This window comes from Salvia miltiorrhiza, chromosome 4, assembly GCF_028751815.1.
Source record: "Salvia miltiorrhiza cultivar Shanhuang (shh) chromosome 4, IMPLAD_Smil_shh, whole genome shotgun sequence".
Taxonomy (NCBI): domain Eukaryota; kingdom Viridiplantae; phylum Streptophyta; class Magnoliopsida; order Lamiales; family Lamiaceae; genus Salvia; species Salvia miltiorrhiza.
The window spans coordinates 41,333,816-41,361,446 of record NC_080390.1 but is presented as its reverse complement, the minus strand read 5'-3'; the positions used below and the strand labels follow the sequence as shown (position 1 = coordinate 41,361,446).

General features: G+C 34.0%; 2 protein-coding genes across 5 annotated transcripts; both read right to left on the bottom strand.

The window, feature by feature from the left end:
* Nucleotides 1-8,226: 8,226 nt before the first annotated feature.
* Nucleotides 8,227-9,970, bottom strand: LOC131021706 (alkane hydroxylase MAH1-like). The gene has a single exon (XM_057950987.1). It carries the CDS (start codon nt 9,766-9,768, stop codon nt 8,326-8,328), a length of 1,443 nt encoding a protein of 480 aa, XP_057806970.1. The 5' UTR covers nt 9,769-9,970; the 3' UTR covers nt 8,227-8,325.
* Nucleotides 9,971-21,777: 11,807 nt separating this feature from the next.
* LOC131021704 (small GTPase LIP1-like) lies at nt 21,778-26,755 on the bottom strand. Of its 4 annotated transcripts, none has more exons than XM_057950984.1 (8): nt 26,218-26,716; nt 25,791-25,856; nt 25,631-25,722; nt 25,405-25,546; nt 24,842-25,155; nt 23,937-23,990; nt 23,725-23,852; nt 21,778-22,138 (listed from the first exon to the last, which is right to left on the bottom strand). In XM_057950984.1, the coding sequence occupies exons 1-8, from the start codon at nt 26,306-26,308 to the stop codon at nt 21,943-21,945; spliced, it is 1,083 nt and encodes a 360-aa protein (XP_057806967.1). In that variant the 5' UTR covers nt 26,309-26,716; the 3' UTR covers nt 21,778-21,942. The 4 variants fall into 4 exon arrangements, with proteins under 4 accessions (XP_057806967.1, XP_057806966.1, XP_057806969.1 ...); XM_057950983.1 differs by having other exon boundaries at nt 21,778-22,135; nt 26,218-26,683; XM_057950986.1 differs by lacking the exon at nt 25,791-25,856 and having other exon boundaries at nt 21,778-22,135; nt 26,218-26,755.
* Nucleotides 26,756-27,631: the final 876 nt, after the last annotated feature.

The following is a 27,631-nucleotide window of genomic DNA, read 5'->3' as shown; positions in this document are numbered from 1 at the left end:
ATTAAATAATATATACTTAGATTAAATATATTATAATAATTGGAATAATATTTATAAAGTTTACTTAATTAATTGAAATAAATTAATGAACTTGAAAAAAAGAAATTGTGAATACGTTGGGATATTGGTCGGAAAAGTATATAACATATCATTGAAGATAATGCATTGTAATATAGTATTGATGTCGATTTGATAATAAGATAATGAACTACTATAGTGTAAATAATGATGTCGAAATAATTATACTAAATGAAATAATGTTGAACTAATTGATTGAATGAAATTAGTGAAGTCAATAACTATATGACATATATATGAAGACAATGTATTATATTTTAGTATTAAACGCGATATAATTATAAGAAATAATTATACTCAACGTTCATCAATTTGAATTTATTAATTCAAATAAATTAGTGAAGTTGATAAAAATAAAAATAAAACAATTAATCATACGATGGGATTTTGATCGGAAAAGTATGTAACATATACTTTATTTGATTATATTATAATAAAGTATTGTAATAGATATCACAATAACTAAATAAATCACTATTGTGTGATTAATGAAGTCGAAATAAGTGTATTCAATGAAATAAAATTGAATTATTTAGTGAATTTGAAAAAAAAATGAAATAAATTGAATTGTATAAGATATATATGTAATGAAGGAAATTTTATTAAAAATGAAAGAATATATATGTTGGCCAATTAAATGAAGACATATATAATATTAAATATATTATAAATGAAGGAATACGTATGTGGGCAATATAAATGATGAAAATTATAAAATTAAATATTATATAAATGAAGGAATATTTATATTGTATAAACAATTGAAGTTGTTTTGCCAAAAATAAAATTGCCTATAATACATTATATTTTAAGTAATGTATATTTTGTCAAAACAATTGAATATGTTTTATCCTAAAAAACATAAAATTGCATAAAATATATTATAAATGAATAAATATATTACTCAATGGAATTATGTTGTGTAATTAAAAATTTTACTTAAACAAAATGAATCATACGATGAGACATCGCTCGGGAAACTATATACATATACTTGAAGAAAATGTATCATAATATAGTATTGATGTCAATTTGATAATAAGAAAATGAACTACTATAGTTTAAATAATGATGTCGAAATAATTATACTCAATGAAATAAAGTTGAACTAATTGATTAAACTAAATTAGTTACATTTTTAAAAACAAAATGAATCGTATGATGGGAAATAGATCGAAAAAATAAATAACATATACTTTATTAAAGGTGATGTAATAATAAGAAAATGAACTACTACTGTGTGAGTGACGATAAGAAAATTAAAATAAATGAATCAAACAAATGGATTTTGTTTGGAAAACTATGTACCATATACTTTGTGAAGTCGGAAAAATTATATTCAATGAAATAAAGTTAATAAATTATTTGAAATTAATTAGTGAATTTGGAAATAAAATTAACATATAAAACTATTTAACATATACTTGAGGGAAATACAATGCTTTATTGAAAACAATTAAACGTGATATGTCAATAAGACAATGAACTGCTATACTATAGTTTAACGAAGTCGATATAACTATTTGTTATAAAATTATGAATTATTAATTAATTTAAGTTAAATTTGTGAATATAATATATAAATAAATGAAATAAAGCGAAATGATTCATACAATTGGATTTCGGCCGCGACACTATTTAACATATTTTTGGATGAGAAAGAATGCATTATACGATGGCATTTTGCAATGTATTGAAATTAATTATTGAATTTGGAAAAAATAAAAAAATTTATACGATTGGATTTCGCTTGCAAGACCATTTAACATATACTCCCTCCGTCCCACGAATCTTGACACGTTTTTCTTTTTGGGCTGTCTCACGAATCTTGACACGTTTCCTTTTATTTTATCAATTTTATACTTTATTAATTACACACTTAAAACACTAATCAACAATATAGTTAAATTATATTAACAATTAATATTTTTATAATCAACATAAGAATTAAATTGAATGTATGAAAAAGCTAAAATGAGCTAAAATAAACATAAGTACACGACATTAGAAGGTAAGTTAATTTCCAACCATGACTTATTTTGGCTGCCACCGCCGGGCAAGGTGGCAAAATATCATATACATTAGACGAAGGTTAGAGGTTCGATTCCCCCTTGTCCCTTAGAGGGGGTGATTTTTTTTATGGCAACAAATCGCTAATTTTTTTAAAAAAAATCGAACAAGCATTTTCACAAACACATGGTGTGAAATATATATGATTATTTTTAAGAGAATCCCTAAATATCTGGAAACAAATTAATAAAACATAATTTTGGAAAAAAAAATAATTTACTCTTAAAACAACTAAAATACTAAATTCCCAAAAAAATAAATTTTGAAAAAAATATTTAATTTCGAAAAATAAATAATAATAATAAAAAAAATCTGGAAACAAATTAATAAAACATAATTTTGGAAAAAAATAAAAATTTACTCTTAAAACAACTAAAATATTAATTTCAAAAAAAATATAAATTTTAAAAGTAGTTGAGAAATTTAAGGAAATAATGTTTTTAAAATAAAAATAATAAAACGATAAAAAAATAAAAAAAAATTTAAAAATAAAATATATTTTTTGAAAAAAAAATGGCAAAAAAAAACGAAATTTAGGTAAAATAAAAATGTAAATAAAATATATTTAGGAAAAGATTAAAAGTAGTTGAGAAATTTAAGGAAAGAATATTTTAAAAGAAAAATAAAAAAACAATTTAAAAAAAAATTCGAAAAAAAATGGCAAAAAAAAAATGAAATTTAGGTAAAATAAAAATGTAAATAAAATATATTTAGGAAAAGATTAAAAGTAGTTGAGAAATTTAAGGAAAGAATATTTTAAAAGAAAAATAAAAAACAATTTAAAAATAAAAATAAAATTCGAAAAAAAAATGGCAAAAAAAAATGAAATTTACAGAAAATAAAAATGTAAATAAAATATATTTAGGAAAAGATTAAAAGTAGTTGAGAAATTTAAGGAAATGATATTTTAGTAAAATCATAAATTAGCAAAAACCGACTCAATAAAAAAACCTTAAAAAAACCGGTTTTTCATGCAGTGTCCGGACACTGCAATGTCCGAAAATCTTTATTGTTCACCGATTTGAAATAAACTGATAATTGATTTTAGTTAACAAGAACCTATTTCAAAACACTATATTAATTTTCATTTGCATTTTAAATTGTCCATTTGCTTTATAAGCATAGCTGACCTAATTATACCAAGTTCTTCGTTAAAGAAGATAGAAACCCAATTTATAGTTGTAACTAAGAGGGTATCTAGCTGATCTTATAGGCTGTTTAAAAGCTTATAAGCTCCTTCAAAGTGTTTGGCAAAATAAGCTCCTAAAGGGCTTATAAGTTGTAGAAATAAGCTCCAAGAACTTATAAGCTCCCAAAAAATAAGTTTCTCTACCTCAGCTTATTTTCTCATTATCTTATAAACAACACTCATTTTACAAAATTAACTCAACTATAATTTTTTTGCATCATATATCATTCTAATTTCGTTTTTCTTCGATTTTCTCATTCTAATTTTTTTTCTCTCACTAACTAAAAATTCTCTCTTTAGCTTATAAGCTCAATTACCCAAACACTTTGACAACTTATAAGCTATTAAGAAATTACATCTTACAAGCTTTTAAAACATCTTATAATTAAGCTCCAAGAGCTTATAAGGTCTTTAAAATAAGCTTAGCCAAACACCCTCTAAATCGTCCCATACGTTTTTTTCTTCTTCTTTCTAATTAAGAAGTAAAATTAGAGCTATAAATAACTATTTTGTGATAGATAACTTAACAAACCAAATTCATTTATTTTATCACAAAATTTCCTGTACACCCGGGTGTACGGTACATTCGGGGTATTAGTGTCATTTCAATATAGTGATAGTGTTATTTAGTATTTGTGTCATTTCGAGATAGTGTTATTTAACATGATAGTGTCATTCCAAGATAGTTTTAGTATTAGTATCATTTATACCCGGGTGTACGGTACACCCAGGTGTACATGAGACCACCTCTTATTTTATTTAGAAATATTTATAGTAAATTATTTAATTTTAAGTTGCGGAGTACTTGTTAATTATACATATACATATACATATATTTATATAGAGAAGGGATCAATAGAGAAGCTAAATATTTGAGAGAAGGAGAGAAGGCGAAAGACGGTTTGAATAAGTCAATAGTTTTACTGAATACGCCAACAATTTTACTGAACGGAATAAATGTGGCGTGTTATTTACTGAATGTCTATTCATGTTGTCACTTGATTTATTCAGTAAAGTTATTGACTTATTCAGAACGAAATATATTGACTTCTCCATAGATCCCAACCCTATATATATAGTTATATTGAGAATGCTATCTTTCGTGAGAAATAAGAATGATTTCATAAGCCAGTATATAGTGTTGCATAAGTTGCAGTATAATACTGCATAAATGTTTTATATGGATTCGAATCTTGGAGGGAGCGAAAATTTTATCTAATTAATTGAATTTTGTTATGCAATCATTACAAGCAGTTTATGCAAATTACAAGGATTTTATGCAATAGATATACTTCCTTATGCAATCATTCTCCCCATATATATATAGGGAGAAGTTCAAGAAAGAACCACTAAATAAAAGAACGGAGAACCACTTTCAGCCGTTCGATCATCAAGATTTACGGTGGATGCATCATCTTGTTGGATGAATGCAGATCCTCGGTTTTGGATTTACGGAGAACCACTAAATTTTGGATTTTTCTCTATATTTTCTTATTTTTGTACTGACTTTTTTCCCTGAGCATATAATTTATTGACCTATTTAGTGGGCACTTTTCATATTTTCAAATTTCTAGCGTTCAGATTTATTGTTTTCTTAATTCATAGAGCTTGGATCCAATTTCTACAAGATTGAAGATTCAAGTTTGTCATACTAAATATATTACGAGTTTGATTTAATTTAGTATTTTCAATTGCTTTCTTTTTTAATTTGTTTTTTATTTATTTTATTATGTTTGGCTTTTTTTTTTTTCTTTCTTATTCTAGATTTGCAGAGTTAATTGAATCTATGTGATTGATATAATTGATACCATATTGCAATCATATATAGGATACATGACTTTATCTTTGAATATGAAGCAATTATGTATAGGATACCCAACTAGTTGATGATACTTGTAGTATTTTGGATCGTCAGTGTGTCCAACCTCATCTGGTCGTTTCATCTCTAGCTAGCAATTCAAGAAGCCTTTCTATGAGCAAATAGTCAAATATCCTATATACATCAGAGTTTAAGAAATAATATTTCTTTTGTTGCATCTCCTTCATAGTAAGTCTTCTTTGCCCTATAAATGTCTTGAGGAATTTTCTGCTTATCTATTTTGTTATTATCTTTTGTCAAGAACTCTTTGAGTTCGTCAATTCGAATGAAGCCATTAGAAGATAATTGAATGGTCTTTAGAGGCGTTTTTCCTTCTTTATGGTGCTTCTCAAATGCTTCCGACTCATTATATATTCTCTAATTATTTTCTTCATTACCCACTCGACTTAGTTCTCCCTTATCTCAGATTAGTTTTGTAATTTTAGCATTTTGCTAGTATATGTTTGTTCATATTTTCAAGTAGCTTAGTCATGCTAGAAACTTATTCCTATGGAGTAGAAGCATTTGTTACCATGACGAGAGCTTCAAGAGAGTAGTTTGTGGTTGAGTGGTCTTTGTTCGCATCTTTTTTGTTTATACAACATGGTATTGCTTCATTTCTATTGTAGAAGTTGACTTGCCTAGCATTGTCTTGCGTAATAACACCAATATCATTGGTCTTCATTTATACTTGCTTAAGTTGTCTTTGGTGAACATGAGAGATGAGAGGTATAGAGAGCCCAGTGAGCGTGTCAAAATTTGCAAGCACAAATTTTCAATTTAATGAAATACAAAAATAATTCAAATTCAACATTTGTGGATTGAAATATATTTTGTACGCGGGTTGCAATCTCTATTTAGTCCTTTAAATAATCTCTTAGAATACTTCTTGAATGTTCTTTTAGTTTATTGAAATATTTGGACAGAAGTATGGCTTCTTGATCTCATTTGAACTTGGATTTGAATTTGATAATGTCAATTTGGAGGACTTCTATTTTTTAATCAAACATTGATTTAGATGATTTCAGTGATGAACACATAGTTTTCTTTGTAGAATACTTTGGTTGTTGGAAAGGATTTCCTATAGTAATGAATTTCTTCTCCAATTTTTACAAGCTCTTCAAATCATGTGCATGTGATGTGATTTTAACTTCTCCAATGATCTTTATTTATAAGTGAAAAATGAGTTGGCTTATGAGCTTTGACCTACCATGTTGGGCTTTTAGGGTTGAGGTAATGCGATATTATTGATATCTATCTACATATAATCTTTGATTTGTTGTGTAGATTTGACATGGTTAGGGGTAGGGGTGTCGAACGGTTCGGTTTCGGTTACCCGTACCGAAATTTTCGGTTACCCGAACCGAAATTTCCCCAAAATTAATAACCGAACCCGAACCGTTTTGAATGTTCGGTTAACCAATAACCGAATCGGTTAACCGATTCGGTTATTCGGTTAATCCAAAATAACCGAAAAAGAAAAAAAAAACTGCATTTTTTCAATTTAAATCCTAAAAAATAATATATTCAATTTCAAAAATTAAAAAACTCACAGATCTAATAATGCATTTGCTCGTTCCAGCTGCAATTACAAACATCAAATTCAAATCTCAACCACAAATTCAACATTTCAAAGCTAGAAATTCAATTACAAACAACAATTAATTACGCAAATAAATCATTTATATGCAAAATTGAAAAACAAGTGAGTAAACTTTGAATTTGTATACAGACTGCTCGTTCGGGCTGGAGGTAGCTACTGGAGGCGGAGCGGTGTGGCGAACGGGCGGAGACGGTTGGAGATACCGGTGCCTGAGGCGACGTGGTGAGGCAGACGGGTGGAGACGGCTGGACTGTTGAAGCTGCTGTGTTGTTTGTTGGTGGCGTGCGACGACGAGCATCAAGCAGGTGGCAGCGCGGTCGACGGCGACCCACATCTGAGGGCGGCGGCGGCTTGAATGGTTGCTGTGTGGTGTGCGTGAGTGGGTGATATTGTGTGTTGTGTGTGTGAGTGGTGGCTGCTAGTGTGTTGTGTGCGTAAGTTAGGTTTAGGAAATAGGTTAGAATTAGGAATTAAAAATAGAAATTATAATTAAAATAATTATATATTAAATATATTTTATTTAAATTCGGTTATTCGGTTAACCCGATTCGGTTATCGGGTTAACCGATAACCGAAATTTTTATGAATTCAATAACCGAAAACCGATCCGATAACCGAAAAATCGGTTATCGGATAACCGAACCCGCTTCGGTTCGGTTTGGATATCGGGTTAACCAATACCCGATATCCATTTAGACAGCCCTAGTTAGGGGTGAGCATTCGGTTATATGGTTCGGTTTTTGCTAAAACCAAACCAAACCATATTTTAGTTCGGTTTGAAAAAAAAAACCGAACCGAACCGAATTAACTGAACAAACCGAACCGAATTAACCGAAAATTTTATAATTAAAACCGAACCGAACCGAAAAACCGAATTAATCCGAAGAAAACCGAAATTTTCGAAAAAAAACCGAAAATTTCAAAAAAAAATATTAGAAGTTAGATATTATAAAATTATAATTAAAATATTATATATATATATATTTATATATATATATATATTATAAATATAATTCGGTTTTTCGGTTTTGTTCGGTTTTAAAAAATCCGAACCGAACCGAACCGAAAAACCGAAATTTTATGGAAAAAAAACCCGAACCGAACCGAAAAACCGAAAAAACCGAACCATATTTTAAAATTTCGGTTTGGATCGGTTCGGTTATTCGGTTTCGGATTTTTTGCTCACCCCTAGACATGGTTTGCGCTTTTTGGTTGGTCAGCAAATTCATATAATCAAATATTAATTGTATATCTATTTAATCTTATATTTATATTTAATTTAATTCTGAAATATATAATTTAAGATTTAATCTTGATATTTATATGAGTTGTTTTAATAGATGTAATTATTTATATCTATTTATTTATATTGATTAATTATTTAACTCGTCCGAAAAAAGGAAGAACATTAAAGTTAACAAGTAATAATGAAAAAGAAAATATTTTTTTCCCCAAGCATCAAGAGCTCGAAATATCCTAGAAAAATTAATGAAGCAAGAAGCAGGAATAAACAATTCGAAAAACCCTTCAACGACGAGACAATCTACTTGCAACCTTCACCTTCAACCCATGCCGCATGTACAGTATCACAGAACAGTTGGGTTCTACGCGGTGGCCCTCCGCCACCCGAAACCGGTAATTATAAATCAAGGTGGCTGCCACCGCCTTTATCTGCGCGAGCGCCACCTCCTTCCCCAAGCAACTCCTGGGACCCGCATTGAACGCCAGAAACTTATACGCCGGCGTGTGCCTGATGGAAGCGCCGGCGCCGGAGATCCACCTCTCCGGCCTGAACTCCAAACAGTCATCCCCCCATATCGATTCCATCCTCCCCATCGCATACAATGAAAACATCACCTTCACATCCGGCCCCACCGTATGCCCGCTCGGAAGAATATCCGATTCCAAGGCCTCCTTGTGTTGGAACGGAACTGGCGGATATAACCTCAACGCTTCCAACACCGCGCCATGAATGTACACCATCTTCTTCACCTCATCAACGCCGAAAACCCGCCTCCCGCCGCCCCCCGCCGACCTCACCTCGTCCCTCATCCTTTCTTCCACCTCAGGATGCGTGGAGACCAGCCACATGAGCCACGTCAGCGCAGAGCTCGTGGTGTCTCGCCCCGCAATCATTAGATTCAGCACAGTGTCTCTCAAGAATCTCGAATCTTGATTCATATTCATATAAGACGACAGCAAATCGTCACCTTCATTATTCCTTTTCGAGGCGATGAGATTCCCGATTACGCCGTCGAGGATCTTGCGAGCTCGCATCAGCTTCCTCTCCGATCCGACTCTGATCCACCTCTGAAGTTTCCAAACCCTCTCCGGCAGAACATGCCGCATGAAGATGGACTCTTCGGCGGCATCCATGGCTTCCGCGAAAGGAACGTGAGGGAGATCCGGAGACAGGCATCCGGGGTCGTAGCCGGTGATCAATACACAACTAGTGTCGAACGTGAGCCTCTGGAACAAGTCCTGCAAATCAATCACTCGGTTATCAACCGCTGCGGCCGCATCGAGGAGCGGAAGCAGGGCCGCCTCCGCCTTCTGGTGAGTGACCCTCGCCAGAAAGCGGAGGAAGGTGGGGCCAGCGATGAGGGCCATGGCGGCCCTCCTCTGATCCCTCCAGGAATCGGAATCGGCGGTGAAGATCCCGTCTCCCAGAACGTCGAACATCTCCCTGAATCTCGGGCCTTTTGGAAAGTTCTGGAAGTTTGATGTCATGATGTAGTGCACGTTGGCGGGATGAGCAGTGAGCAGAATGTCCATATTTGCAAACCAGGGCCCGCGGAAATGGAAGGTTCCACGCCTGCAATTTTGGAGGACCTGTGTGCAAATTTCGTGGATGCGGCCCACGTTGAGGAGGAGCGACGGAAGCATTCCGACCAGAGGCCAATTCAAGATGCTTCTGTGAATTCTCCACAAACACACAGATACAATTATCAGGAAAATTTCGAGATACATATTTTCTGATTCAGCAGAAATGGATGCATATAGAAGGAAGGAAGGAGGGAAAGAAAGCTTAGCCAGCTTGAATTATAATGGAAGGTTTTTACTTAATTACGCATCCAAAGACTTCAATGTGGCTCAAGATTTTGAGGTGGACAGTTAAGGATTTTGCTCTTAATTTCCAGAAAATCTGCATGTATTTAGCTTGTCCACATCTCTTGAGTGGGTGGGCCTTGAAAGCTCGGATTTTCCAATATTACAACATTTTGGGTTAATTTTTGTTTTTTAGAAAGAGCAAGATACATACTTGTCAATTTTTGTAGTTTACAAAATAGAAGTTTTAACCTTAAATATCTATATCCTGCTAGCTTTTAAGTTTTTACAAATTTGTACATATTGCTAATTTTTGACAAACTTTTACAACTTGAGCATTTGAAACTCCATTTAATTTGCCGGGTGGATGTTATGCATACCAGAAATGGCTTTGCATGTGCAGTGCATGAATTAAGTTCAATTTTATAAATAACTATTAAAAAGTTCTATGTTTTGATTAATACTAAAATTTAATAATGTAAACTCTGATGATGATCAAAACCAGCTAAAAGAACAACAAGTTGCCAGTTAAAATGCAGTATGCTGAAAGTATCCTTCTCCCTCACCTCTCTTGCTAATGGTCCTCTTCCATCCTCTCGATGCGAAGAGAAGACTACAAGAGCTATTCAAGGGGTACATAAATATCTAGATTTGTGGGACCTTTAGTATGAAATCTCTCACATTCACTGATGATCCTCCCATCAATATTGTTGATCATCAAACGCTTGATTCGAACTTAAGTCAGGGATTAGCAATGGAAGCAGTAAAGATCTCCCCCATCTCTCAGGCCTGCGAACAAAATCACCTTTTTGATTATGTCAAAAAGAGGAATGAGGTGAAGTGGGAAGGACATTTGATTGAAGAACAATCTTGTCCAAAGGAGATCAACTAGAGCATTCAACCGAACCAGTTTGTCATAAATGATAGTGCTCTAGTAATCAGAGGCTCAGAGCAATGCCTCCCCAAAAGCAAGAAGCACAAATTGCATTTGAAGAATAAGCTTTCATGGGGGGAAGAAAATAAGTCAATTGTCAACAATTAAAAGGAGTTGGTATGAAGTGTTGAAGTAACTGATTGGAAGATCTGGTGAAGATACTCAATAGAATAAATATAGAATGAAGTCTCTGTCTACTTTTGTTTTATATCTTTAGTTGTGTATTCTGAAACTCATCAAGAAAATCTTTCTATTGATGCAATACTTCAAACTGACAATCACAAACTCCATTCAAGAAGCTTTGTTCTTCATAGTAAGCTACTGCCAGAACCCTTGGTCTTCAAACTGAATAGAGTTAATAGGCAGGTTGCTGATTCCAACAAGTGGTATCAAATTTTAGCTAGTCAATCAAATTATTTTGGGTTCAAGTTTTGGCATAATCAAAAATGGAAAAATTATTGAAAAATCAAGTTCACTATGTTCAAATTAATATATGGAGTACATTTTATTACCAATCAAGTTCAGTAACAAATTAATTTAGTCTATAGCATGACCTGTTAAAATATTGTTTTATCACCATACGAATTGTTCATGTTAATAAGACAAAATAGATAGTTGATTTGTTTTCATAGATTTAATTGAAAATTTAAAATATATTCAAATGTGATCATAAGATATATATATATATATATATATATATATATATATATATATATATATATATATATATAGGGAAGGGCTAAAATAAGAGCATTTCTTAAGATATAAAATAAGAATTATTTTCAGCCCTTAGATCATCAAGATCTACGGTTGATTCGTAATACTGTTGGATGAATTTATGGTCCTGAGTTCGAATCCCAAAGGTAGCAAAAAATTATTTTTCACAATTCATACCTTTATACAGCGAATTCATACGTGTTCTACATAAAATTCATACATTAAAATTTGCTCTTATTTCTTATTTTAAGATGTGCTCTCACGGTAGCCCACCCCTATATATATATATATATATATATATATATATATATATATATATATATATATATATATATAGTATTAAATATTGATATTCAAAAAATTGGTAAAATTTTCGCTCCCTTCAGGATTTGAATCCAGGTAAAAAATTTCCCTCTCCGATGAATAACAGTCATAGGATACATTAAATCAACACTTAAAAATCAATATAAGATCTCACCACATATATGGGATCTTATTGGAACGCTCCCCGAAATATAGGGGATCTCATTGCACGGAGGTGTAAAGATTGTGTCCATGACATCAAGGAAAAAAAAAGACGATCCACAAATGGGGAGGCCTCATTTTATTCACGAGGATGAGTGGCCTGCTTGGCTTGCCTACTAGGACTCTGATGAAGTCAAAGCCAAATCTGAGACAACAAAAAAGTGTATGATGTCTAAGCCCGCAGGTCTTAGAACTGGACAAGTGAAGCACAAGGAAGGCTCGAGGTCTATTCTTCAGTATGTTGAAGAAGTGGTACATTATAATTGTATTCCTATTATGTTTTTCATTGACATTCACATTAATAAATATGAATATGTGTTATATGTTTAAAAGAGTAAATTGAAAGGAATGGAGCCGACATAATGTCTGTACGAAGCTTATAAGATCCTTCATAAGAACAAAGATGATATTTATACAGACGGGATGCCTAGACGTATTGCGGTACGTAGTCAAGTATTATTTGTTTAAGTATTAATTTTATTGCACTTAGTTCTTAAGTATAAATTGTGATATATACATTATTGTAGGAAAAGGTGCAGGAAATAGTTGCTTCTCAGAGTCAGCCTGTGGATAATGCGTCAGATCCACCAGAGATCGATATGACCAAGGTGTACGTGGAGGTTGTTGGTGAACTCGACAAGAAAAAGAGAATGTTTGGAGTTTGTGGACTTGCAGCCAACTATAGGAGTGAGGAGTTGAGTGGCACATCTCACTTTCAGGGCCACATTGACTTGTGGAGATGGAGCAGCAGTTGAAGGCCCTGAGACAAAAAGATGAGTTCATGGCTCGATTTGAGGCTCAACAGGAGGAGCAGCGATTGAGGAATGAACGTCTGCAGGAGGAGCAGAGATTGAGGGATGAGCGTCATCGAGAGGTGACTGAGGCCATGCAAGCTCAGCTTGTGGCACAACAACGCTTTATGGAGATTATTGCAGCTAGGATTCCACCACAGTCTCCACCTTCTTGATTATCATTGTTGTGTGTTGTATTTTGAGTACTTTGATATTTATATTATGTTTTGAATACTTGGATGATAGTTTTGAAATTATATTAAATGTTATTGATTTTGTGTTTTGTAGTATTGATGTGTTGCTACTATAAGTATGGAAGTCTATAACAGGTTGTCGATAACTATGTATTTTGAAATTACAATTTTTTTTAAAAAAAGAATAATAATAGCGATAAATATATTTCGTCGGTAAAAGTGTCATGGCAAACAGCAACAGAAACGTTTTCGTCGGTATTATCGACAAACATTTCCATCGTTAACTACAAAACGATGCCAACGTCGGTCAAGGTTCGGCGTCGGTCATTCCATCGGTGAAGACGTTGGTAGTGTACCAACAGACGTGTTTTTCGTCGGTAACTAGAATGCTGACCAGTTTGACGACGACCGGTGGCCGGCGTCGGCGTTCCATCGGTGAGTAGGTTTACCGACAGAATTTCAAGGTTTATAGATGCAAAAGCCCGTTGGTATATGATCGATTTGTTGTAGTTAAAGCCAACAAATTTGACTGGATTAGCTCGAAACCCGAAAAATTAGAGTTATTTTAACTCGAATAAATTACAATTTGAATAATATGTAATCATACAGGCTTGATACAAATTCGAGCGATTTGATCTGATTGACATTCCTAATAATAATACTTGAAAGTATCAACATATAATCTGCAAAATAAATATTCTAGTGTTTAATTTCCATTATGTTTTGGTAGTTGTGCTCATCTATCCCTAGAATAAATATTCTAGTGTTTCCATTATGTTTTGAATTCTAAAACTTAGAAAATCATGTAAAATATAAATCTATATAATATACACAAATTCTTTCACACGATACCGGCCACACATATATTCTAATAGGATACTTGTAAATGTCAATTTAATAGAACACTTACAACTATCTTATTAAAGTATGTGAGTGTACTTTAAAAAAAAAAGTATGTGAGTGTACAGACGTCCACATGAAAGACATCCTCGTATATCTATTAATAATGAAAAAACGTTAATTTACAAAATTTGGATTGTCTATATTTTATTATTTTACTAATATTTTAAGAATTCCACTCCTACCTATTAAAATTTTAAACAAGGTTAATTCTTCAAATAATGTTAATAGCGAAAACTAAATTAAATTTATGGACAGTCAAAAATTTAAAAGTAAAATAAAATTTTTGGATTATATATGAAAACTGGTATTAAAATAATTATCATTGATGTATCTTTTTTGAAAAAAAAATTGAACTAATTAACAAAGTCGTTTGAATTTTAACCTTTTACAATATTTTCTCTTAAGATTTTAAAATCTCTTGAGAAGTACGAAAAATATTTAGTTAAGTGCATGATTACACTTTTTTTCTCATGAAGTGATAAATATATATATGTATATATTGAGGTGTAGGATTTTTATTAATAACTCAAATTATATAATACTCCCTCCATTTAGTTATATAATCTTATTTTTCTTCTTCATATGTACTAAATATTTTGGCTGATTTTCCTAAAAAGCGGTGCATTTTAACTTATGTACTAATAATATACCTTTATTTAATTTTTGGGATTAAATGTAACATTAATGAATTGACAAACAATAAATACAGGTATATTTTCCAGTGGCTTTCAACCATTGTGCAAAATTCAACCACTTTCTTAATTGGGAGAATATATACAATTATTTATTATCTAAAATGGTTATAACTCCCTTCATCCCAACGAAAACGATGTGTATTCCTTTTTGAGCTGTCCTAGCAAAAGTGAGGCATTTCTTTTTGTAAAAATAATTAGGGTAATTAAGAGATTAATTACAGTAATTAAAAATTTCTTGATTTTTTTTAACTTTTTCGGTTAGTGGGTAGTTAAACGCACATTTTTTTTTCGGTCGTGAAAACAAATCATCCTCATCTCTCTCTCTCTATATATCTCTCTCTCATATGTTTCCAGTGGAAGTTTCCAGTGATTTCTCGTCGGCCGTCTCCCTCGCCGTCGCAGCGGCCCCGTCGCCCCTCGTCTCTCTCTCTGTTTCTCCACCCTCTCTCTTGTACTCACTAATTTGTGACCCAAAATTCATAATTTTGAAAGATCTCCAGATTATGAAATTTTCCCCTAAATCGAGGGTCTGTAATGGTGGCTGAGGAGGGCAATTTGTGAGAAATGCGACGCTATGGCACTGCGGTGGTGGTAGAAGATTTTGAATTGGGGTGTTTGGTGGTGGTGGAGACAAAGGGGTGTGGGTGGGGATTTGGATTTACAACCATACTTAAACCCCTAAACACTAACTCCTTAAATTTCGTGTCAAAAAGAAACGTCTCGCTTATGTTGGGACGGAGGGAGTATTACCTATTATCATTAATAATTAGTTTTTAATTATTTTATCCTTTAAAAATGTATATTTATTTTTTGTTTTGTATGTTCATCAAATATATGAATTTTGAATAATTGAACACCATACATAATTGAACAATTTTATCTTTATAAGTTATACTTATCTACGCTCATTGTGAAACTCTTTCTCAATATCAATATATTTAATAATTCTTTATTTAAATTCGTATCAAAAAAATTCTTGATATAATTTTAGCAGATTAATTTTTTTTAAGAGGAGAAAAAAAAAACAATGGGGTTTGAACTTTAATCTAACTGAATTTTGCCCAACTTAGTGTCCCCTTAAAACAGGAAGCTAAATTAGTTGAATTACATACAATTAATGCACACCTTTTGTGTTAGTACTTGAAATGAATAACTAAATGATTAGTTTATTAGCGTGTCTCCGATTTGGTTTCTAAAAATTGGAACCCACATTTTTTGCTACTGCAAAAACAAGAAATTAGTTCTTTTTTTAAAAAAATTAGTTCTCAATTAGGAACTAGCTTCCAACCACCTTTTATCACTTTATTGACTCCACTCGATACATCATAAGCACAATTTTTTTTTATTGTTTTACTACTATAGTGGAATTCTCTAAAAAATAATAGTAGTAATTTATTTATTTTTTTTTTGTGAAATATATTATTATTATTTTATTATCAGAGTAGATGTTAGTTGAATTTTTAAAATTGATGTAACAATTTGAAAGCAAGAATTCTAATTATAATATTGACCCCTATCCTTTTCTACCCGACTTTTTCTTGAAATGACCCGTCATCATTAATTCTATATCTACATTTTTTTTATGTGCTCTGAACAACTTCAATGTTAATTTTCACATGCCTCTTTGATTTATATGTTACTCAACTATTGGATATTTTCTCTGATTACAGCAAACAAGCAATCGACAACAAATACGTTTATGGGTTATACTAGAAAGAGATCAGCAGAATGAACTCTATTTATGTTTCCATTCTGTGCTTGTGAATGATAAATTACATCTAATTAATCATACCGATGTAGTAAAATACATTGGAGAACACAATAAATTTAAATTTTACACGGCACTTCAAAATACTTCTATTCCTAATTTTCAAATCCTTCGTTTAATAGCTTCTGAAACAAACTTAAAAAACTTACAATAATTAATAAAGGTATTCTTAAATCTTAAGCATTAATTCTAGCTAAATTCTCAACTATTGTAATTTTTGAATTGACTCTATCATCTTTTAATCCGACTCAATTCTAGTCTTTCGAACTCCAGATGTTGTCGCCGATGAGGTCTAGCTCAAGTGGCAAAATCGAGGCACCCAAATGTTCTACTTTGTGAGAGGTCTTGGGTTCAATCTTGGCTACGTGTTTCGTTTTGATTAAATTAGTGCCACATCAATTGTCATGTTTAATTTTGACTCATGTTAAATTGTGGGAAAATAACAACAATTGTAAAATTTGTGTATTTTTTGATAACTTTTAAAATTGGTAGGAAAAACCAAAATAGGTCCAAAATTTGTGCAGTTAGGAGCCAATAACCCCTAAAGATATAAGTACTTTGCCAATTGTGGTGTAATATCCGATAGTATATTTTATTGTATAATATATAGGTATATATTGACCCAAATATTTTTTAGATCTCTCATTTGTCCAAAGATCTTACACGATCGTCCATATCACCCTCCTCAAATCGCGTCTGATTGGCCAAAACCGATGTATCAGAAACCTTTCGATTCTATGAATTCTAGTGTGTTGTGTTATGATTATGAGTTTTGCATGTTTTCAATTCTTACGGACTTTTGTCATAAAATTCGTTTAAGATGGAAATATGCCTAGCTCTATCACAAGAGTTACGACGAATCTAACGACGTCTACTCCGTCTCAAAATATATGCGACAAATTTACCAACACATATTTCAATTTGACTTGCAATACTATTTTCCCATCATAAAATGAGTCGGTCGGTAAGTTTTGCGACAAAACTTTCATGGTAAGTATATTTTTAATTTATTTATTAGCAATGGAATTAAAGACGGAGTTATTTTGTTTTTTCTTTTATTTTGAATTTATGTACTTAAAATTCTATATTTTCCCAAGAAAATAATATTTTATACATCCACAATAATTTAATATTAATTTCAAGATAAAAGTATAACCGAAGTCAAATATTCAAATATATATCCTTCAAATAAACTATTCAAACATCCTCCAAAATAAACCTAAGTCAAATATTCAAATCCCAAGTCATAAGTATGAAAGTATGCATGCATCATGCATGTCAAGAAGATCATAGCAGTGGATAGGGTGTTTCGGATCTCATCTGCGCAATCATCTATGCTTGCCACTCTGCTCGTTGCATCCGTGCCTCCATTCGAGAGTCAATCATCGCCTGCTAAAACAGTCTCAATCTGAGGACATACTTGTGTATCCATGGGAAATACACCAGTTCCAAACTCTGCATTGCTTTTTGCTTATGGTAATTAACCCAAGTCTTAGTTTTGAGCTGACAGTACTGTCCAAGTAAGAGAGTCATCAATTGGCTTATATATTAACGCTTTGGAAGCTTTTAAGTTGGAAAGATTACTAATATTCTACGGAAAAGCTAATCGCCTTTTTTTGAAATCTTTAAGTTATTACCAGCTTGTTGATTACCCAGTATTAATACAAATCAATTGATGTGGTCAGTAGAGGTGGCAAATGGGTTGGATCTAGGGGTGAGCATTCCGATTTCAAATTGAATTTTTGCCTAATTCGGTCTGATCCAAAAATTCAAAAAATTTCGGATAAAATCCGATCTGAATCAAAAAATCCGAAATGTGAAAAAAAAAAATTGAAAACGAAAAAATTCGAAAAATATGTGGTGAAGGCAGTTCTAACCAACACAGAAAAATATATGTATGTTATTATAATGACCTGAGTATGAGCCACTAATCTTGCTACTATGGCCATCGGACTGACACTGATCTCTTATCTTCCTCTTTCTCTTTCTCGATAGTTTTCCTCTCGTTCTTTTTGTGTGTGGTGTTGCAACGGCAATATTTTCAAATACTTAGTAGCTTTTTTGGGGCAACTTACGAAACATGGAAATGGAGTGATATTTGAAAACAACCCTTACTTCTAACCCAGGCCTTCTTGCTATTTATAGTCAATTATGAGTGAAGGGTATTTTTTAGTGATTTTGACCTCGAGTACGGGAGGGTATTTCTGCCATTTCTTATGCCTTCCTTCCTTTCACCAGAGGATAAGAACGTATTCTTCCCTTTTGAGCATCCTTTATGTCAGTCAACAAGTTGATAGTTTAGCATATATAGCGGCTCCTGCAAAAAGTAAAGGGGACCACCTGCAAGTCGGTTACAACTACCACTTCTTAGGTGCACCATTTTGCAGTCACAAAAGTACTTTTTGTATTCATCTTCAGATCTGCAACTACTCAGGAATCAACTTCTTCTCTTTTTGCTGCCCTTGGTGATTCTCAATTGGAGATAAGGATACTCCGCTCCTCTGATCAAAGGAACTCCTTCTCCTCTGACTAAAGGAGCCTTCTTCTGATGTTAAATATGAATTTTTTTCCTCTGCTTCCTTCCCCATATTCCCTTACTTCCTGATTCTTCTCTGAACGGCTCAGCTCTAAGAGAGGCCATGGTCCTCACTCTGCTATAGGGTCCCAATGGGATTATTACGGATCTTTCTTAGAGGTCACCACCTTTGCCCGTGGACTTAGGTATTCGAGCTTCTTTAAACCTTAAGATCTATGGCCCAAATGCCATCCTCATCAATACGAAATCCATATCAACATAACCAATTAGATAATTATGATCGAATTAAGGTTCTAATTAACAAATCATTAATTATAATAAACCAAGAAAGGCCATCCTCATCAATATGAAATCCATATCAACATAACCAATTAGATAATTATGATCGAAATAAGGTTCTAATTAACAAATCATTAATTATAATAAACCAAGATGAGAATGTAAAGTTAGAATTTAGAAATCTTTAACTATTTAAGAACTAATCTATATATATTTATATATAATATTATAATATTATTTATATTATAAATATAATTTGGATTTTGGATTTTTCAAATTTTAAAACTATTAATCCGATCCGAAAATTTGAAATTTGTTTATAATTCAATCTGATTCGATCCGAAAATCTGAACCAAATTTCAAATTTCGGTTTGGTTGGTTCAAATAGGATATTCAAATTTCGGGTATTTTTCTCACCTCTATGCCACAGGGCTTTGGAATCGTATCGGGTTGAGCCGGTCTGGCCCAAGATTTGATCGGGCTACAAATTAACAAGCCCAGCCAAACCCCTCGGGCCATTAGGCGGTCGGGCCAAACCCGCTCAATAATATTTTTTCTTAAATCCTTTTTTTTCTATTAAATACTGAAAAATAAAATAAATTAAATCAATTAACATCAAATCAAATCATTAATTAACAAATACAGTTATAAATAAAATAAAAATCATACTATTGTAGGTCAAACACAACGATAAGTAAATGAAAATTCAATAATAATTGTTTACTCCCTCTGTCCCACTATTTTGTATCCATATTTCCATTTTAGTCTATCCATATTGAGATAAGCTAGGCTGTGATTAGAGAGAAAGGAGTTGAGATAATATTTCATTTCTTTGTATGAATTCAACTGAGATACATCAAAGGAAGAGCTAGCTAAATATACGTATTTGAGATAAAACCGATCGAAAGCAAGGAAAGAGAGGAGATATAACAACTTTTGTAACTAACTCTAGCTAACTGCTTTCATAACTAAGCTTCTAGCTTCTACTGACGTGGACTGAGCTCACTCTTTAGCTTTATGAATACTCCAATACTCCCCCATGAATCCTAGCTGTGGTTGATAGAGACAAGATTCAACTTATCTTGTAATAGACAAAATCGGGTATCAAATGAAGGCTTAGGGAACAAGTCAACAACCTGATCAGTAGAAGACACATAGCCAACATCAATTGTACCATCTATAACTTTCTCATGAATGTAATTTACATCCACCTCTATATGCTTCGTGCGTGCGTGGAAAACCAGATTTCCAGCCAAAGCTGTTGCACTCACGTTGTCACACCACAATTTATGTGGTGAGGTGAGAGAAATACCAAACTCAGTACACAAAGTAGTGAGCCAGACAAGACCTGTAGTAGCACTTGCCATACCCCTTTTGTAATTTGCAGCTGAGAATCCTCAAAAACCAGCCGGTTGGGCCATGTAGATAGTATCAATTAAATAACTATTTGAGAATACATTGTTGACATCTATTTGTTGAATAGACCAACCTTTTGTAGTTGCCAAAGAAAACATTAAGCGAATAGTAGATGGCTTTATTGAAGAGCTTATAAGCTCCTTAAGATAAGCTTAGCCAAACACCCTTTTGTCTAGTGAATATTTGTATTAGTGAGTTCTAGATCTAAATTTGGCATGCTTTGAGTCCTATTACAAATGTAATATATTTCCTTCGTCCATAAAAAATTTGCCACATTTTTTTTTGATTCACCTATGAAAAATTTGTCACTTCCAATTATAATAGTAGAGTCCACACAACTCCACTCACATTTAATTGTAATCTTTAGTCCACCACATTTTATTAAAACACGTTTCGTCCACAATGTCAATTCTTTCGTGAATGATGAGAGTACTACACTATTGTATTTAAATTTAAAATTTTGAGCAATCATAAACTTTGCTTACGGTCCAAATACTTAATCATATGTATTGCAAATAATGAAAAATAAACGGCAATTAAGTATGGATATTGAATATATATATTCCCTCGGTCCACAAAAAATAGTCATTTTTTGCCATTTTAGGATATCCACAAAAATTATTTCCTTTCTATTTACAAAAATTAGTTCTTTTCTATTTTTAAAAACTAGGGTGTGTTGACCTAGCGATACAAGGTTAATGTTCAAAACCTGAGATCCTGAGTTCGAGTCCTCCGTCGCGCGGTCTTTAAAAATTTCTTTATTTACTTATACTATAATTTATAAAAAAAAAATTATCATTATAAACACTACTCCCTCCGTCCTATTTGTATTGGCCATTTACTTTCGGGCACAAAGACTAAGAAAGCCTTTATTTATGAGTTAAGTAGGTAGAATGCTTTACTTTTGCCCACTTAAGAGTTTATTTTTTGCTATTTTAAGAAAAAGGTCAATACAATTGGAACAACCCAAAATGGCAAAGGGACCAATACAAATGAGACGGAGGGAATACTTTTTAAGTGGGACCATTTCTCCACTTACAATACAATAACTATTTATATTAAAACTCGTGTCCTCCCTTAGTATGACAATTTTTAATGGACAATGGGAGTATACTCACGTATGAATGAGGAATCAATTTGAACCTGCACACTCTACCAAATGTGAGCATAATCTGATCGAAAAAGAACTACAACATAAGATCATGGTCTGTAAAACAGAGTTCATCTGAAAATTTTGCATAAGATAGGAGCATTTTTCCATACATACATATACTATAAACGAGCAGCGAAGCCATATACAGCAGATGGGGATTTACTCAGTTTAACGAGCAACAGGTATCACACATTAATATCCATACGCCTCGATCTTGTACGAGCGATATCCTCGGAATTTGCCAAGGCAAATCTTGGGATGTTGTAACTGTCTGGTTTCGACATAGGCTGCTGAGGATAAAGTGTCGGAGGTGGTGTCAAGTTGTGCTGAGCAGGAAGCGGAGGAAGTCCATCATACTTGTACGGTTGGCCTAGCGTGCTACTAAAGGAACACAACGAATGAGAAGCATGCCAAACAAAAAACTGATGCGGATACTGCATAGAGTTCAACAAAACTATTTGTTTTTTTTCGTCCTCTATTAAGGGGGTGTTCGGATGAGCTTATTTTAGAGAGCATATAAGTTCCAACACCTTATAAGATGTAATGTCTCAAGAGCTTATAAGTAGTCAAAGTGTTTGGATAATTGAACTTAAAAGCTAGAGAAAGAATTGTGAGCTAGAGAGAGAAGATTCTAGTTAGAGAGAAAATTCACGAAATAGCAATTTGGAAATAATAATCATAATAGAGTTATTTTTGTAAAATGAGTGTTGCTCATAAGATGATGAAAAAATAAGTTGGGGTTCAGGAACTTATTACTTGGAGAGCTTATAAACTGTTGGTTCTTATTTTTACTTTCTTGGGGAGCTTATAAGATGTTGGAGCTTATTTTTAGAGCTTATAAACTATTTAGTAGCTTATTTTACCCAAACACTTTTTAAGAGCTCATAAGTTCCTAAACATTTACAAGTAGGGCTGGGAATCGGGTCGGGTTCGGGTACCCTACCCGAAAAAATCGGGTACCCGAACCCGAAAATACCCTAAACCCACTACCCGAACCCGACCCCGAATTTGAAATCGGGTACCCTAATACCCGACTCGGGTACCCGAGTCGGGTATTCGGGTACCCGAAATTACCCGGTGGTCCACAGCTGGGGACCGAAGACCCACAATCCCAGCAAGGGCACCCTGGTCCTCATACACGGCATCGGCGCCAACGCAATGTGGCAGTGGAACGAGTTCGTGTCGCAGCTGTCGGCGCGGTTCAACGTGTACGTTCCCGACCTGGTCTTCTTCGGGGAGTCGTACACATCGCGGCCGGAGCGGAGCGAGGCGTTCCAGGCGGAGTGCGTGTTCCGGGCCATGGAGGCGGCGGGGGTGCGCGGGAGGATGAGCGTGGTGGGGCTGAGCTACGGGGGGTTCGTGGCGTACAGCATGGCGGCGCGGTTCCCGGAGGCGGTGGAGCGGCGACTGTTGGGCGACTGGGCGAGGTCGCGGCTGGGGCGGCTGGAGTGGGGGCGGCGGCGGCAGGAAGGGGTGGGGGAGTTACAGATAATTAGGGCTGGGATTGGGGATTAAGTGGGCTGGGGGTTACATTTCAAAGGAACGGGCCGAACGGGAAGCAGTGGGCTGGGATTGGGAGTAATTTAAAATACATTTAATTAAAAATCGGGTAATTCGGGTATACCCAATACCCGATCGGGTATACCCGATACCCGATTTTTTCACACCCTAAATACCCGACCCCGACCCCGATCCCGATTTTTTCGGGTATAGGGTACCCGATACCCGATTTTTTCGGGTCGGGTATCGGGTACCCGATTACCCGATCCCGAAATTCCCACCCCTATAATTACAAGTTGTTTTAAGGAAATTATAAGCACAGTCGACCACCTTCTAACGTACACGACATGCATGAGTTCGGCATAATATTTATGAAAATCAATACCCAGTCAAACAGAATATTTATGACCGTATACAGCATGCATCGGCTAGGCTAAGCATGCTAATTGTAAAATTTAAGGTGCTACCTTGAATTCTTATACTGCTGGTCTTCGTCGCTGGAAATCTCACCAGGCCCTGAAAAAGTTCGGTTAACTTGGGCAGACCATGGGGTTGAACCAGACAATTCATCCGGGAAGTATCTCCTTCTGATCAACTGTAACAGAAAATATACAACACATTTAAAACAAAAGTGTTGCAGCAGACATAAAATATGAAGTGGGAGGACAAAGTATGTAACCATTCGGAAAAATTTCATCAGGGCTTCCTTGTCATATCTGGCTTCCTTGGCAGACTGCATTGAGGAACCCGAACATGTCACCACATCAATGCTAAACTAGTACGACAGGGACATCCCAGAAAAATTGAAAATTTAAGAGCTCATTTTTACCATACAGGACAGGAACCATTTTAAACACCTTTAAAATCACAACTAAATATCAAAACTATGGCAATATAACCAAATAAATCTATTAATACTTTCCAAGATAATGAAACCCCAAGAATTAGATTAGTGAGAGAGTCCTTGTTTTCTCATTTATTTTCATAAAAATCAATGAAATTTTTTGTTGATTTAAGAAATAGCATAAATTAGAAACTTATATTATCAAACACACTACAAATAGCTTCTACAAATCCAAAAATCGGATTAAGAAGTGCTGGATGCCTAGAAGACATATGTACCCTAATAATTAAACTAGTCTATTTAAACCAATGTCGCCAAGCACCTTCATATAATTTTCAATTTAGCTACCAACTTAATAATAAAACTGAACAGCCCTTTTCTAATTATCAATGTAGCTAGCAACTCAATAACAAAACGTAAACAGTGCAAGATTTTAGATCATATACTAGCCTCAGAAACTAAAAACATGACAATAGCAGAGTAGAGAAAAATGGATACATTTTGAAATGCTTTTGTTGCAAAGTAGATTAAATTTCGATCACTCTGTTGGCAAACAATAGGAATTTCCCCTAGATCTAAAAGGTGGTAAATTTTCCTTTTCCCTTGTGCACAAATTATACCGCTATATGATTTCATGAATAAATGTTGTCATGTGGCAGAATAGTTTATGCACCGTCAAGGGAAACTCATCTACTAAATAAATGATTTGAAATGAATGCAGCTGAAAAAGATCGACATACTGCTAGAAGGCCTCCGCTGCTAGGGAAGCTCTCAGCTAAAGGAAGCTCCTCACTCGATGGAAGCAAGCCCTGCAAGCCCTGCCTCCCAACCCACTGTCGAGCTACATCAACCAGACTACCACTGCTACCCCGTGCACCTTCTTTTGCAGAAATGTCAGCCTTGTTTCCAATAACAATATAGGGAACAGGAAGGCCACCAGGACCGCCTGACGATAAAGGAGCCGAGAATGTGCCAGTTGCTGAAATTTCAGCTGCCCATTTGTTCAAGCTAATCTTTGTCCTTCTTTGAGAAAGATCATGAACAAACACAACACCTAAAAATCAAAGATCATGCGAGAAAAGGACAAAAGGGACTTATAGTCAAGAATCAAACATATGGCAATTCTCACAAACTAAACCTTCATAGGAGTTGCATAACTAATTAGAAGCAAGTAAGCGGAAAACCACTATCATTGTTCGGAAAGATCAGCTGAACAGACAGGCACCATTTACTCCACTAGAAGACAATATGCATTTAAAAATGGATAAAAAAATATATAAGGTGAGAAATGCTGATTATCTACCATTTATTTGAGAATAGAATAGAGATTGGCACTCCTTGTATCTTTCATGTCCTGAAATATCCCAGAGTTCAACAAAAAAATCTCTATCCGAGTCGTCTCTGATATTATTTGATGAGTTCGTAGAACTTCCATAAGTAATATGCTGCATAAGAGAAGAGAAAAACATCGACTTAATCCAGAATGTTCACTATAGATTCATTTCCAAGAATTTAAATGCAAGTATTACCTTGACAGAGACACTACACCCAATTGTTTGAGGAGGTTGAGCAATGGAAGAGCCAGTCATAATCAGATGAACAAGAGAAGTTTTCCCCACGCCTAAAAGAAAGGACATAACAATTAAAATGCATTCTGACAGCATGATCTGAAGCCTGAAACATAATCACCTTCTTGCAATTCGCGATCTCGCATGATCTTGATCACTATTTTAATGCTTTGATCGATCAAAAAATCTGTATGTACTTTCTAATATTGATTAACCATGACTGCATTAAGCTAGCAGTAAGCAATTATACCACCCAGGGCAAGTTTAAACTACAACCTCAATAAAGGAATTCCAACTATTTTTTTTTTTAAGAATTTAAGAAACATGACGAGTCTCTCGTTGCCTTCATTCAGAAATCATAACTTCTCCAACTTCACCTATATGCCATCAAATCTTAACATAAATCTCTCAAACACTCTCAAAATCAAACAAAGAATACAAGCAAAATCAAGAATGCTTCAAAATCCATAACACGCGAAGTCGCTAATAACAGAAGCATGATTAATCACAGATGAGAATCTACGATTTTTGAAACAATATTAATTTACCTGAATCTCCAACAACTAGAACTCTAACCTGCCCGCTAGGAGGACCACCGTTTTCTTCTCTGTTCTCCCTCATCCTCTCCCTCCAAAACATCTCTCTCTCTCTCTAACCCACCAGAATCCTACACTCCAAGAATCGTCACAGTGCTATTCACCAAAACTAGCAATATCTTAAAATTGGTTCTCTACTCAAACTCAATTCCAAAACGCATGTCGGGTACAAACCAAAATCTCAACATCGGCTGCGTAAATGTGACACGAAGCCGGTAAGATCGAAAAGGGGGGCACTGAATAGGGCACTTTCAAGATTTCTTTCAGTTCGAGTGTTCTTGATTCTGAATATTTTTACAAAGAGCGCGACTAATTGCCTGAAATTACTAAATTTTTGGGAGAATATTGGCGAAAATCCTATGTAAAACTGTATTTCCCTATCGGTTTATGGATGATCGAGAGCGCGACTAAGATGTACGAAAGTTCCTTCTTGCGAAAGATGTAGTATCTCATCAACCAAAAAAGAAGAAAAATAAAAACAGAGAAATTTATTCATCAAAAATTCAAAATCAATAAATAATACTCCTTCCGTCCACGAAATAAGTACTCATTTATGGACGGCACCAATTTTCAAAAATACTCCCTCCGTCTCATTAGTAGTGTCCCATTTTCCTTTTTGGGTTGTTCTGTTAGTAGTGTTTCATTCCCTTTATAACACTATTCTCTCTCTCTGTACATAATACTCCCTCCGTCCCACTTCAATTGACACTTTTGAGTTGGGCACGGAGATTAAGAATAAAGGGTTAAGAGTGTAAAGTAGGTAGTGTCCACTTATTTTATGTGAGTAGAGAAAGTAGGGACCACATACTATTTTAGAAAAATGTCAATTGAAGTGGGACAAACAAAAAAGACAAGTGTGCCAATTGAAGTGGGACAGGGGAGTATTTAAATATAATTTTTATCAACCCACTTTATCTACTTTCTACACACTCCTTAATCTCCGTGCCCAAAAGAAATGAAACACTACTAATGGGACGTAAGGAGTATATTAAATGTGGTGTTAGAACATCCACAGTGGGCTTACTTGATAGACTTGATAGCTTACTTGATAGGAGGGGACCATATTGAGTAAAGAGGCCACATTGAGGTTACTTGATAGCTTACTTGATTTCTTTAATTTTGGTTTTTATGCTTTTCATTTAAATTTAATTGCTCAAATTTAAATAACACAATTTAGTTAAAATTGAAATTGCATTGATTTAAACATCCTAAAAATTACCAAAAAAAAAAAAACCTAAAGGCATAATTTAAAATTCTAGTCTAGATAAGTCAACGACGCTTGAGAACTTCTTGGACCATGAAGTGCAATGTCCTTTGTGCATCCGTCATGTGCGTAATATCCGTGCTGAGGAGCTTCATATCGAGC

Excerpts from the sequence above, each read along its gene's own strand:
- LOC131021704 (XM_057950984.1), bottom strand. The coding sequence starts at position 26,308 with ATGTTTTGGAGGGAGAGGATGAGGGAGAACAGAGAAGAAAACGGTGGT. Across the intron at positions 25,547-25,630 it reads GGTGTAGTGTCTCTGTCAAG|CATATTACTTATGGAAGTTC; the intron begins GTAATACTTGCA and ends TCTCTTATGCAG. Across the intron at positions 23,853-23,936 it reads TGATGAAATTTTTCCGAATG|TTGATCAGAAGGAGATACTT; the intron begins GTTACATACTTT and ends TTTCTGTTACAG.
- LOC131021706 (XM_057950987.1), bottom strand. The coding sequence starts at position 9,768 with ATGTATCTCGAAATTTTCCTGATAATTGTATCTGTGTGTTTGTGGAGA.